The sequence below is a fragment of the Danio aesculapii genome, chromosome 25, assembly GCF_903798145.1.
Source record: "Danio aesculapii chromosome 25, fDanAes4.1, whole genome shotgun sequence".
Lineage (NCBI taxonomy): Eukaryota > Metazoa > Chordata > Actinopteri > Cypriniformes > Danionidae > Danio > Danio aesculapii.
Genome location: NC_079459.1, coordinates 7402600 through 7416014, shown reverse-complemented (window position 1 = coordinate 7416014; position 13415 = coordinate 7402600). Strand labels below are relative to the sequence as shown.

General features: G+C 36.7%; 1 protein-coding gene across 1 annotated transcript in view; it reads right to left on the bottom strand.

Moving 5' to 3' along the window:
• Positions 1 to 13415, bottom strand: part of gse1a (Gse1 coiled-coil protein a) — an 85954-nt gene that overhangs the window by 16097 nt on the left and 56442 nt on the right. Inside the window, exons 7-9 of the mRNA XM_056452328.1 lie at positions 10666 to 10976; positions 4752 to 5043; positions 684 to 1072 (exon numbers count right to left, since the gene is read on the bottom strand). Of these exons, the coding sequence (XP_056308303.1) occupies positions 684 to 1072; positions 4752 to 5043; positions 10666 to 10976 (992 nt within the window). The remainder of the gene's footprint in view (positions 1 to 683; positions 1073 to 4751; positions 5044 to 10665; positions 10977 to 13415) is intronic.

Below are 13415 nucleotides of genomic sequence, written 5' to 3'. Positions count from 1 at the left end.
AAGAATGAATGAATAAATTAATGATCAATCAATCAATCAAATAAACTCACGAACCAACAAACTAATCAATCAATATACCAACCAATCAAATCAACCACTCAATCGAGCAACCAATCAACCAACCAACCAAATTAACCAACTAATCAATCAAATGCACCCATCAACCAAACCAACCAACCAACCAACCATCCAACCAATCAACCTACCTACCTACCAATCAAATAATTAATCAACCAACCAACCAACAAATCAACCAACCAACCAACAAACCAATCAACCAAACAGTCAAATGAATGAATGAATGAATGAATATATGAATGAATGAACGAATGAATAGATGAATCAATCAATCAATGAATTAATCAATCAATTGATCAATCAATCAACTGAGCCTACCAACCAACAAACCAAAACAATCAATATACCAACCATACAATAAATCAACCAATCACCCAACCAATCAAATCAACCAAAAAATTCAATCAATCAAATGAACCCACCAACTAACCAATCAATCAAATGAAGCTATCCACCAACCAATCAATCAATCAATCAATCAATCAACCGATGAATGAACCAACAAACCAATTAATCAATGAATAAACCAAATTAATCAACTGATAAATGAACCAATCTTTTGTCTTTTTTTAATCATTTTATTTAATAGATCCTCCACTTGATACCTTTCTCTCTGGCCTCTCTGCGCTTCTTTTCCTCCAGGTCGAGTTTGCTGACGAGTCTCCTCTGACCGACCCCCATCACCGGCTCCGATCTCTCCAGCCGGACGTCTGCAGCTCCAGCCTGACCAAGCTTCAGAAGGCTGACCCGCGGCTGCTCACCCTCTGCTGGAGCTCTACTGGGGCCTGAGAAGGGGTGGATGTGGGACAGAGGTCGGTCAGAGGGCGCATGGAGGAGCGAGACGGGGGTCCAGAGGCTGCTGGCGACGGGTGGAGAGCGGAGATGGTGGTGCTGGTGGTCCCGTGGAGCAGGTTTGGGGGTGATGAGAGGTGGTGGAGCACCCAGCGCTGGAGGTAAATCTCGGACAGGCACGTCATTATGGTGAGTGCTGAACCTGAAAACAGGACAGTATTAGAGATGGCCACAAGAGGGCAGTATGAAAACAGGATTTTTGGAACAGGATGGGAATTAAAGGGATAGTTCACCCAGACATTAAAACGTCCTCATCATTTAACCACACTCCGGTTGTAAACGTTTATGAATTTCCTTCTTTTTTTGAATAGAAAACAAGACATTTTGAGGAATTTTGGAAAAAGGCAGCCACCGACATTCATAGTAGCCAAGTTTATAATAGTCTGGGATTTTTCATTGTCTTTTCGGCTTAGTCCCTTTATCAACAGGGGTCGCCACAGTGGAACGAACTGTCAATTTTTCATTAGTTTTAGTTTCAATTTTGTTTAGATTTTTTGTTTTCAAATTTAGTTAGTTTTAATTAGCTTCTAGAGGTAGATTTATTCGTTTTTATCAGTTTTTATATTTTGAAATTGCTCAGTTTTAGTTTAGTTTTTATTAGTTTCAACATTAGTTTTAGTTTTTTGTTTGTTTTTGTAAATTAGGATATTTGTTAGGTGCAAGAATTAAAATTATTAAAATAAAAATTGTAAAATAAAAACTCTTTTTTGACACAAGAACACTACCATCTACCACTACCATCTACCCATCCTCAAATTCAAGTAGAGCAGCCCACAAGATTGCAGCCTTAAGTAAAGTATATGTGTGCAAGGTTGCTTCTGAGGTTAAACACACAGTAGTGATGGAAAGTTCGGAACGCGAACTAGATCTTTTGTGTCCCATGTTTGGACTCAACATACTAAAAATATGTAGTCAGCAATCTTAATTTCAGTCAGTTAAAACATCATTATGAACTGAAAAGACTGGAGGAGAACAGCTTAATCTGGCCGATGGCATCAGCAGGATTACAGATTTTGAGGTGTCGTATGGGTCAAACACCTGGCAGCACGAAGTAAATAGATTAACTTTTAAAAGGCATACAGTATGTATTAAATACGTTAACATAGACGAAAAACTGAGACATTTTTGCTATAACTTAAGTTAGTTTCAGTTAGTGTTGTATGTACACAATAAAGTTTCAGTTAGTTTTAGTTTTTTAGAAAAAAATATTTTTATTTTATTTCAGTTAACAAAAAAAGTTTTCGTTTTTTCGTTCGTTTCGTTAACTACCTTGATAGAAGCAACATAAAATACAATGGAAGTCAATGGCTGTTTTTTCCAACATTCTTCAGAATATCTTCCTTTGTGTTTAACAGAAAACAGGAAGCTCATACAGATTTGAAACGTGGAAGATGACAGAATTGACATTTTTGGATGAACTGTACCTTTAACATTTGTTAAAGCCATGTTAAAGAGATACTTCACCCAAAAGTGAAAATGTAATTATTTACTTTCCCTCAAGTTGAACACAAAATAAGATGTTACAAGAAAGTTGAAAACCTGCAACTGTTAGTTTTCCTACTATTGAAGTCAATGGTTACAGGTTTCCAGCTTTCTATCTTATATCCTCTTCTGTGTTCAACAGAAAATGGAAACTCAAGGTTTGGAACCACTCGAGGGTGAGTAACTCTTGAGTAAATTTTCATTTTAGGGTGAACTATCCCTTTAAATCAGCTTACTGGGTAGTTTTTACTATTTAATTGTATTTTTTTCAACCTTGTTATCGCATGCATCAAATTAAATAAGCTTCATTAAAAAAGCTTCATCATTCAGAGCAGTGTTTCTCAACCACGTTCCTGGAGGACCACCAACACTGCATGTTTTGGATGTCTCCTTTGTCTACTAGATCCTTTCAGAGGTGCACCCAGCTCTATGATGCCCCATTCACACGGGGTGTCTGTGTCAATGCTTCTTATTCGCTTTGAATGGGTGACGTCAATTGTTGCCGAACTGAATTGTGGATCTGTCAGCACCACTTCAGCGGTGTTGCTCACTATAGAAGTTGGGAATTTTTCAACTTTTCAAGCACCAAAGGAAGCGTCAGCCAATCAAAATGCCCAGCTCAGACAGTAGCCGATTGCGGACTAATTTCATTGCTGTGATGATCACGTCAGTGCCAACCTCAGACACACCCTCCATCAAGCCTTGACCCTGAAGCCCAGTGTAAATCTGCCGTAAGTTCATCAGCTCCTCCAGAAACTATATCTGGATGATGGAGGCTTTTAGCAGTGCCCAGTTTGATGTACTGTTGTCCGGTGTCGGCAAGAAGATTTCCCCTCGGGACACCAACAACAGGCACTACATCATAATCACACCCCGACAACAGCAAGCTCCTGATTGGTTAACACGGCGCAGATGTTCACTGAAGTTCAGATTTTCCAACTCGAGCGATTTAAGCATTAAGCACATCAAACGCGTGGTGCTTCATTCGTGCGAATTGAGTCATTCATGCCGCCTCATTCACGTGAAACTCACCACAGGACGTCTATTCGCGTCTCTGCATTGACTTAACATCTAAATGTTGTGCTTGACGCTTCATCCATGCATGTCTGGTGTGAACGCAGCATTAGAGTGACTTTACAATTTTTTCATTAACAAGAATATTAGTAAGGTTTTACAATTTCTGAATCCATTCAGCTGATCTATGAGTCTGTCTGAGCACTTTTAGCTTAGCATAAATCATTGAATCGGATTAGACCATTAGCATCTCACTCAAAAATGACTAAAATCTTGACTTTTGATAATTTTCCTATTTAAAGCTTGACTCTTCTGTAGTTAAATAGTGTACTGAGACCAACTGAAAATGAAAAGTTACAATTAACTAGGGCAATATGTGACTAGGAACTATAGACTTATTCCGGCAGAATAATTAAGAATCTTTCCTGCCGAACCATGCCTACAGTAGTGCAATAATATTAACAGCACCTGGAAATAACATTCATCCATACACCAAACCTGACCACCTGCTTGTATAGGGAGCATGCCTGGAAACCATGGAGACTCCCTATTTGAAGCTAGCCAACTGTCAGATGCTGCGTGATTACATTAGCAGCTATAGTCTTACTTGTTTAATAGACCAGAATGAAAGTATAGCCAAATGATCCTAGAAAACTTTTCCATTGCTCTTAGTACATGATGCAACTATAGAAAAGTCAATCTTTGAATAGGAAATTGTCAAAACACATTGATCATTTTTGAGATGCTAATGGACTAATCTGATTCAATTACTTATTCTAACCTAAGCTGGTAGAATGGTAAAACTCAATTGTTTAACCCTAGAGTGGTTAAAAGTAATTTCTCAGTCATTTCTTTGTAATTTCTTAGTGAAACGCTAATGGTCTAATCTGAATCAGTGACTTGTGCTAAGCTAAGCGAAAAGTGCTCCCGCCAGACCCAAAGATCAGCTGAATGGATTCAAAAATGCTAAAACTCTATTGTTTAACACTAGTGAAGCTGTAAATTTAGTCTATTTTTTTAAAAAAGTGGAGAGTTCCTTTAATCTGCAATACATTCTTCACTTATAATTTAAGTTAAAAAGTAAATAAAAAAGTAATTTAATCACAGTATCTAGTTAGTTTGTAACTTATCAACACTGATTACTAACAACAACAAAACTTTTCAGTCTTACTAAATTTCTGATATATCAAAGAGTTTGGAGTCAGGCAAATTGCATTATATTAAGGTAACAAACAATTTTTTTCTGTAAAATGAGTGAGGAACAATTCAAATAGTATATTTCCACTGTTTTCTTCACACAAACACACGCATACACAAACACACACCTGTGTATCTCCCTGTGTGCTTCTGTTGTTCGGCCAGAGCTGTGGTGTTTCTCCTGCTGCTGAAACTCCTGTACGTGCCGGTCAGTTTTCTCCACCTTCAGAGCTCTTTGTCTGGCCAGCCATCTGTCATCCTCTTCCTGCCGCTGGAGCATCATGGGAGTCTCCACGGGCCTGTGGCTTTTCCCAAATGGGCCACTTGAAAAAATGCTAAAGCCTGAGATGGAAGAAGGAGCTCCTGAGGAAGAGTAGGAACCAGACTGAGACACCAGCGGCGGTGCTTCTTTGGTTTTGTCTGTCGAGAGAAAGAAAAAAAAAATGCAGAAATTATGAATTCATCATTTTCAAAGCAGAGCAACTATAAATGTTTGTGTATGAATATATTATTCACATTATTATTATGAATATTTATTATAATTATTATTATTCATTCATTTTCTTTTCGGCTTATTCCCTTTATTTTTCTGGGGTAGCCACAGCGGAATGAACCGCCAACTTATCCAGCATATTTTTTACGCAGCAGATGCCCTTCCAGCTGCAACCCATGACTACATCCATACACACTCATTCACACACATACACTATGGACAATTTAGCTTACCCAATTCACCTTTACCACATGTTTTTGGAGGAAACCCAATAGAACATGGGGAGACCATGCAAACTCCTTATTATTATTATTATTATTATTATTATTATTATTATTATTTTCCAGTACTGGGTTGTGGCTGAAAGGGCATCCGCTGCATAAAACATTTGCAGGAATATTTGGCAGTTCACTCCGCTGTGACGATCCCTGATAAATAAGGGATTAAATGAAGGAAAATTATGAATGAATGACTATTATTATTATTATTATTATTATTATTATTATTATTATTATTAGACATAGCAGTAGTAGTAATTAATATTAAAATATATTTTCTTACTTTTTTCTAGTAATTGTAGCATTACTACTTGAAATACTATAGAAAGACAGACTAATTATAGCAAAAGGATCAAAATGGGAATGTTTTGCATGATATATTAATATCTAGAAGCACTGTTTGTCACCAAAAAGTGTTATTTTAGTATTAATTGTATAATATTACAGACATTTTTATAATTTTAATTAGCTTGCATTTTTATTATTTGAACAGTGTTCAGTTACTTTTCAGCTATTTAAGTTTTTGTAAATTTTTTAGTACTTATTTCAGTTAAGAAACATTTATAATATACTTTTTTTAAGTTTTCATCTAACATTTAGGTTTTTTATTTTTTTATTCAATTTATGTAATTGTCTATAAAATAAAATGTAAATATTAGATGAAAAATATATTTTATAAATGTTTTTCATTTTACTTAAAAATAATAACACAGTCCAAAAACACTCTTCAGTTGCTTTCACTGTAAAAAATGTTGGGTTTCACACAATCCATTTGTGTTGGACAACATGAAGGAATTAAGCTAATGAATACGTTTTTGCAAATTTAAGTGGATTGAACTTAAAACAATAAATCTGACCAAAAAAACTCAAGAATTGTGTTGCTTTAGCTTATTTTATACAAGTAGTCTGAACAAACAGCAAATGTCATTTTTGACATTTAAATGTTGAATAGAGTCCTGAACTGTAGCCATTATATAAGCAGCATGTACACTCATTGGCCACTTTATTAGGTACACCTGTCCAACTGCTTGTTAACGCAAATTCCTAATAAGACAATCACATGGCAGCAAATCAATGCATTTAGGCATGTAGACAATCAAGATGATAAGCTGCAGTTAAGACCGAGCATCAGAATGGGGAAGAAAGGTGATTTAAGTGACTCTGAACGTGGCATGGTTGTTGGTGCCAGATGGGCTGATTCAAGTGTTTCAGAAACTGCTGATCTGCTGGGATTTTCACGCACAACCATCTCTAGGGTTTACAGACAGTGGTTTGAAAAAGAGAAAATATTCAGTGAGCGGCAGTTCTATGGGTGCAGACGCCTTTTTGAAGCAAGCGGTCAGAGGAGAATGGTCAGACTGGTTCCAGCTGATAGAAAGCCAATAGTAACTCAATTAACCACTCGTTACAACCGAGGTATGCAGAAGAGCATCTCGGAATGCACAACACGTCCAGCCTTGAGGAGGATGGGCTACAGCAGCAGAAGACCACACCGGGTGCCACTCCTATCAGCTAAGTACAGGAAACTGAGGCTACAACTCACACAGGCTCACCAAAATTAGACGATTGGATGATAGATTTCTGCTACGACATTCGGATTGTAGGGTAAGAATTTGGTGTCAACAGCATGAAATCATGGATCCATTCTGCGTGGTATGAATGGTTCAGGCTGGTGGTGGTGGTGTAATGGTGTGGGAGATATTTTCTTGGCACACTTTGGGCCCATTAGTACCACTTGTGCATCATGTCAGTGCCACCACAAAGCCGACAAATCTGCAGCAACTGCGTGATGATCATGTCAATATGTACCAAATCTCTGAGGAATATTTCCAGTACCTTGTTGAATCTATGCCATGAAGGATTAAGGCAGTTTTGAAGGCAAAAGTGGGTCCAACCCAGTACTAGTAAGGTGTACCTAATAAAGTGGCCAGTGAGCGTACATTTGCCAAGTGTTTTATAAGAGAAGCGATTGGAAAGCATCTGAAGTAGTTTATGTGCATGAGGGTGTTTTGATCACGGGATTCACCTCAAGGTTCTCATTTATCATCTATTACACAATTATAGAGAGCAACCATCAAATCTTCTGACTTCTGAGGAGGTTTCAGCCAAATCATGTTTAACAGCTGGCGGCAGACATAATGGGCTGAAAGTGTCCTTTGGGTTTCCCCAAATATCCAGCCTTCCAGATGCAGGAAATGATTCATCACACTATATTAATTACTGATTTCCCAAGAGCGATGCAAACGGAGCATCTTCAGATACTGGGGCTGAAGGGAATGTCAGTGTTCAGAGAAATGCAACATGGGATTGCATTTCACAATCAATCATAATTTAAGTTTGAAATGTACAATAAGTGAGTGATGAGAGGTAAATCAAGTGGTGATGTATTTTTCCATTTAATATCAAGAATTAATAATTTGCTAACTTTGGCATGAGGATGGATTGTTGGTTTTGCGTTTGTTGTTAAAAAGAAAGAAAGAAAGCAAATTGAGGACTAAAATTGACAAAAAACGCATCCCCTTTAGATGAACAATATTGGGTCTACGCTACAAATTGTCAAGTAAATGAAATATTAACATTATTAACTTATTAACGTATGGTAAATAAGCTCTCAAAAGATTATTTAATTAGACAGTGCTTTAACATATATGGTCTTCATCAGGTGGCAATTATTTTTACTTGTTTTGAAAATACTTCTTGATTTAAGAATTTTTAGATACTCAAAGAATTCAGATGGAACAACCTGTAAGTGCTGTCTGACATTTGCTTAATTTTTTTTTACATTTTATTTTAATATTTTATATATACACAAAACAAGAAAGAACAAACATTAAATCTACACACAGGAGCAGAAGAAAAATACTCATTCCAGCTGCAACCCTTCCAGTGGAACTCATCCACACACTCATACACTACAGACAATTTAGCTTACCCAATTCACCTGTACTGCATGTCTTTGGACTTGTAGGGGAAACCAGAGCACCCGGAGGAAACCCACGCGAACGCAGGGAGAACATGCAAACTCCACACAGAAATGCCAACTGACCCAGCCGAGGCTCAAACCAGCGACCTTCTTGCTGTATGGCAACAGCACTACCTACTGCGCCACTGCGTCGCCCACATTTCAGACAACACATGAAAAAATGACATTTGCTGTTTGTTCAAACTACTTATTTAAAATGAGCTGAAACAACACGATTCTTGAGTTGTTTTTTTTAGCGACAACTCATTGTTTTGTGTTCAATCCACTTAAATTTGTTAACTTGATTCCTTCATGTTGTCTCAACACAAATTGATTGTGTGGAACCCAACATTTTGCACCGTGTATGTTCAGTTATTTCATTTAAAGGGATCAAAAATAACCTATTCTTTGTCATAAAAGCGATTAGTTTTATACCTACACAAGAGCCAGAGAAAAATGCTCATTTTAGAAGAAAATTTCAGACGACACTCAAAAAATATGTTTGCTGTTTGTTTAAACGATTTATTTAAAATGAGCTAAAACAACACAAATCTACAGGTTTTTTGTTTAGTTTTTTTGGTGACAACCTAATTGATTTATGTTCGGTTATGTTTGTAAAAACCAATAAGCTCACTTAATTCCTTCATGTTGTCATAACACAAATTGATTGTGTGGAACCCAGCATTTTTTAATAGTGAATGTCATGAGCTGTTTGTTCAAACTAATTTTTTAAAATGAGCTGAAACAACAAAATTATTGAGTTGTTTTGCAACAACTTAATTGTTTTATGTTCAATTCACTTAAATTTGTAAACAAATGAATAAGTTAACTTAATTCCTTTATGTTGTCCCAACACAAATCGATTGTGTGGAGCCCAGCATTTTTTACAGTGCAATTTTTGAGGGTTTTTTTGGGACAACTTAATTGTTTTGTTTTGGGACAACATGAAGGAATTGTTTGGAACCAAGCATTTCTTTGTTTGTTTGTTTGTTTGTTTTTTTTAGTCTGTTGTCTGAAATTTTCTTTAAAAATTTGCATTAGTCTCATCCTCCTATGTTCATTCATTCATTCATTTTGGAAACCCACGCGAACATGGGGAGAACATGCAAACTAACTCATTTGTTCAATTATTTCATTTTAAAGGGAACAAAAATTACCTATTCTAAGAAAAAAACCACTCAAAAATGTTCTTTAAACTGCTTATTTAAAAATAATCTGAAACAACAAAATTCTTGAGTTTTTTTTTAGACAACCTGATTATTTTATGTTCAATCTACTTAAATTTCTAAACAAATGAATAAGTTACCTTAATTCCTTCATGTTGTCCCAACACAAATTCATGTTGTGAATGATGTTTGCTGTTGTTCAAAATAATTATTTAAAATGAGCTGAAGCAACACTATTATTGCAATTTTTTTGGGTCAACTTAATTATTTTAAGTTCAATCTACTTAAAATTTGCAAAAACCAATACGTTAACTTAATTCCTTCATGTTGTCCCAACACAAATCAATTCTGTGGAACCCAGCATTTTTAACAGTGCACTTAAAGGCTTGAACGTCTGAACTCTTCATTTTGGACTAGAAACAAGACCTCTAAGCAAGGCAATATCTACACTACCTGACTAAAGTCTTGTCGTCGATCCTAGTTGTAAGAGCAACAAATAATAACTTGACTTCTAGAAGGTAGGTTTATCCGATGAATCATCTGTTGAACTGCATCTCAATCATCACAAATACTGCAGAAGACCTATTGGAACATGCAAGGACCCAAGATTCTCTTAGAAATCGGTCAAGTTTGGTGAGGGAAAAATCATGGTTTGGGGTTACATTCACTATAAGGAAGTGCAAGAGATCTGCAGAGTGGATGGCAACATCAGCAGCCTGAGGTATCAAGACATTTGAGCTACTCCACAGCCTCCACATCAAAGTTCCTGAAAAGGTGCTCCAGGATTGGCCAGCTCCGTCACCAGACATGAACATTATTAAGGATGTCTGGGGTAAGATGAAGGAGGAGGCATTGAAGATGAATCCAAAGGATCTTGATGAACTCTGGGAGTCCTGCAAGAACGCTTTCTTTGCCATTCCAGATGACTTTATTAATAAGTTATTTGATTCATTGCAGAGATGTACTGTATGGATGCAGTCCTCCAAATGATCAACTAGAAGTCAATTTATTTTTTGTTGTTCCTAAAACTTCGATAGGTGACAAGACTTTTGTCAGGTAGTGTATTACTTGCAATGCATAAACGGTAATATCCTTAAACACATAATTGATGCACTTTATTTCCTGTGTTTGTGACTGTCATACCGGGTCTGTGTGCAGTGAGTCTGTCCTCCAGCTTGGCTCGCTCCTTCACGGGCTGCCGGTGTGGAAACAGATGAGTCTGCGAGTGAGAGATCAAGTGTTTGCTGGCCGGCGGCTCGTGGCTCAGGTGGCGTTTCTCCACGGCCTTGACCGGCTGGATCTCTCTGGCGCGCTCTTTTTTAATCTCGACCTCTCTCTCCTTCTCTCTCTGCACCTCCTGCTCCCACTGCCGTTCCCGTTCAATTTCACGCGTTCTCTCCTTCTCTCGCTGCCGTTCCCTCTCCTGCTGGCGAAGCTCCTCTTCCATCTGCAGCCTGCGGAGGGTCCAAAACACACGGACGGGTGTGAGATGCAACACTCTCGACGGGAATGAGAAGAATAGAGGCCGCAGGAACACAGCGGAGTGTTGATGATGTTTTGGGGGAAAAGAGCGTGTCAAGGTGACATCTGAGCATCTTCTGCTCATATATACACATACAAAACATCTGCCAAATGTCAGAATTAGCAATGGGGTATGTGTTGTGTTAAACGTGAGGGTGTTGGCTAAAAAATCGTTGAGGAGTAGTGGTGTAACAGATCACAAATCTCACGGTTCAGATCACATTATTGTTTTTTAGTCACGGATCGGACCATTTTTCAGAGGAGGGGAGGAGACAAATGTAATTTGCTTTCCATTTATTACAAAAACAGTACAAATAGAACTTAGAACCTGTAATTTTACTAAAAATAAAATGAAGAACTAATCAGCTGAATAAAAATAAGTAGTAAAATATTCAGTACTGTGAAAAATGTACTGTCACTCCTACTGTTGCTGATAATGCTAAATATATAAATCTAACATTATTATTTGTTCGACCCATATTTAGTCTTTAGTCATATATAGTCTTATTTTCAATACAATCATTTCAATATTCACTGATTAAACATCATGCTTTATTGTTAGATGTATCATTTTTGAAGAATTATTCAGTGGCATATTGTTGATGGCTGGTTGTCACCACCTATTGGCTAAATAATGTAATTGCTGCCTACAACTTGCCTTTTTGAGCGTCATTAAATGCATATGACGGTGATTTTAATCTTTACCATAAACATTAGTGGTTACATCTAAACTATAAACTGTTATCTCAGTACTTTTGTGTTATTTGATTGTTTGTAAACTAAAGTCTGAGAGCTCTATTTTAAAGATCTAGGCACAAAGTCTAAAACGCATGGCGCAAAAGCATTGGGAGCATGTTCAAATCCACTTTTACTTTTTTAAGGACGGAAAAAATACGGTTGTCGCCACGGCGCATGGTTTATCAGGGTTGTCCTTATTCTCTTAATTAATTATGGGTACGTTTTGAGCATAACATGCATTCATTCCCTTTAAGAGTCAGTTGCTATTTACATGGCAGCGGACTTTGTAAGAGTAAAAACTGAATGCTTTAATAGCGAGAAAACAGTTAAACAAACAATCTGAGCAAGGATAAAGAACGAGCCTCCTCCATTCGGTCACTTTACTTTCTCTTTACTTTTACACTTTACTCCTTTACTTTTGTGAATAAGGAAACGATGTACACACTCCACTGAAGACATCCATTAGCCTACATATTTAATTTAGTTTGTTAAGCGCAAAGATTTGTTTCAAAACTATTTCTAAATTCAGTTCATAAGTCCACAAAGTGGTGCAAATGAAAATTAGGTTAGCACTGGTCTGAAAATAGCAACAAATCGTGGCAAATACATCTGGTGCCTTATTGCACTGGGTGTATGATAGGGCTGTGAATCTCTTTCTTGATTTTTGCGTTTTCAGATTTGAATGCAGTAATTCGAATGATTAATAAACAAATGCAAATCACCATTATTTATAATTTATGTTGCATGGGTTCTGATCTTTTACTGAATAATTGTGCAGCTTACACTGAATGCATTTATGCAGGCTAAACAAGTAGTGACAGAAAACACTTTTAATAACCTTAGAAACCCACCTCATCCCGGATAACCTATGACAACTTCTTCTGTCATCATTATTTTTTACAGCAAAGCCTAAACGCTTTCATACATGTGATTAGAATGATGCAAGAGGTGATCTCTCTGCAATCGTTACAAATTTAGGATTATTCTACAAATAAAAAAATGTATTAATCGGCAGGTCACTTGTGTTCCGAAGTGTGGGTTGTGATCCATACGAATCATGGATCAACTGTGATCCGTTTACACCCCTATTGAGGAGAGTTGTGTAATGTTATGCAAATAACATAATGTTCAATTGGAAAATAGATATTGAAGTTCGGATGATTTGCACATATGCAGCGAAATATGCAGAAGTATTTGCTAAAAAAAATTATATATATATAATTTATAATTTTACTGTATAGACCATTTTGAGGGATGTAAACAATAACAATGGTCCTAACATGTTTCCTGTTTTACATTTTTAATTTCCATTGCTTTAGAGAATTCAAAAAGCTCCACATATTGATAAATAGTCCTATGGCGGGTGTTTTAATGTAAAGTTATCATAGAATTGCCTTGCTACAGTTATGAAATAGTTTGACATAAAGCAGGAAATGTTCATGGGCCAATGACATCACCACATTGAAATGGTCTATAAATGTATTTTGTCTGTAAATGTAATTTTGAAATCAACATGTAGTCTATCAAAACTGAACAAAAATACATTATCTAAAAAAAATAACGTACAAGAACAGCGATAGAAGTACATTCTGACATTATGGGAACATTAATTTTTGTCCCCATGAGGGAAAACA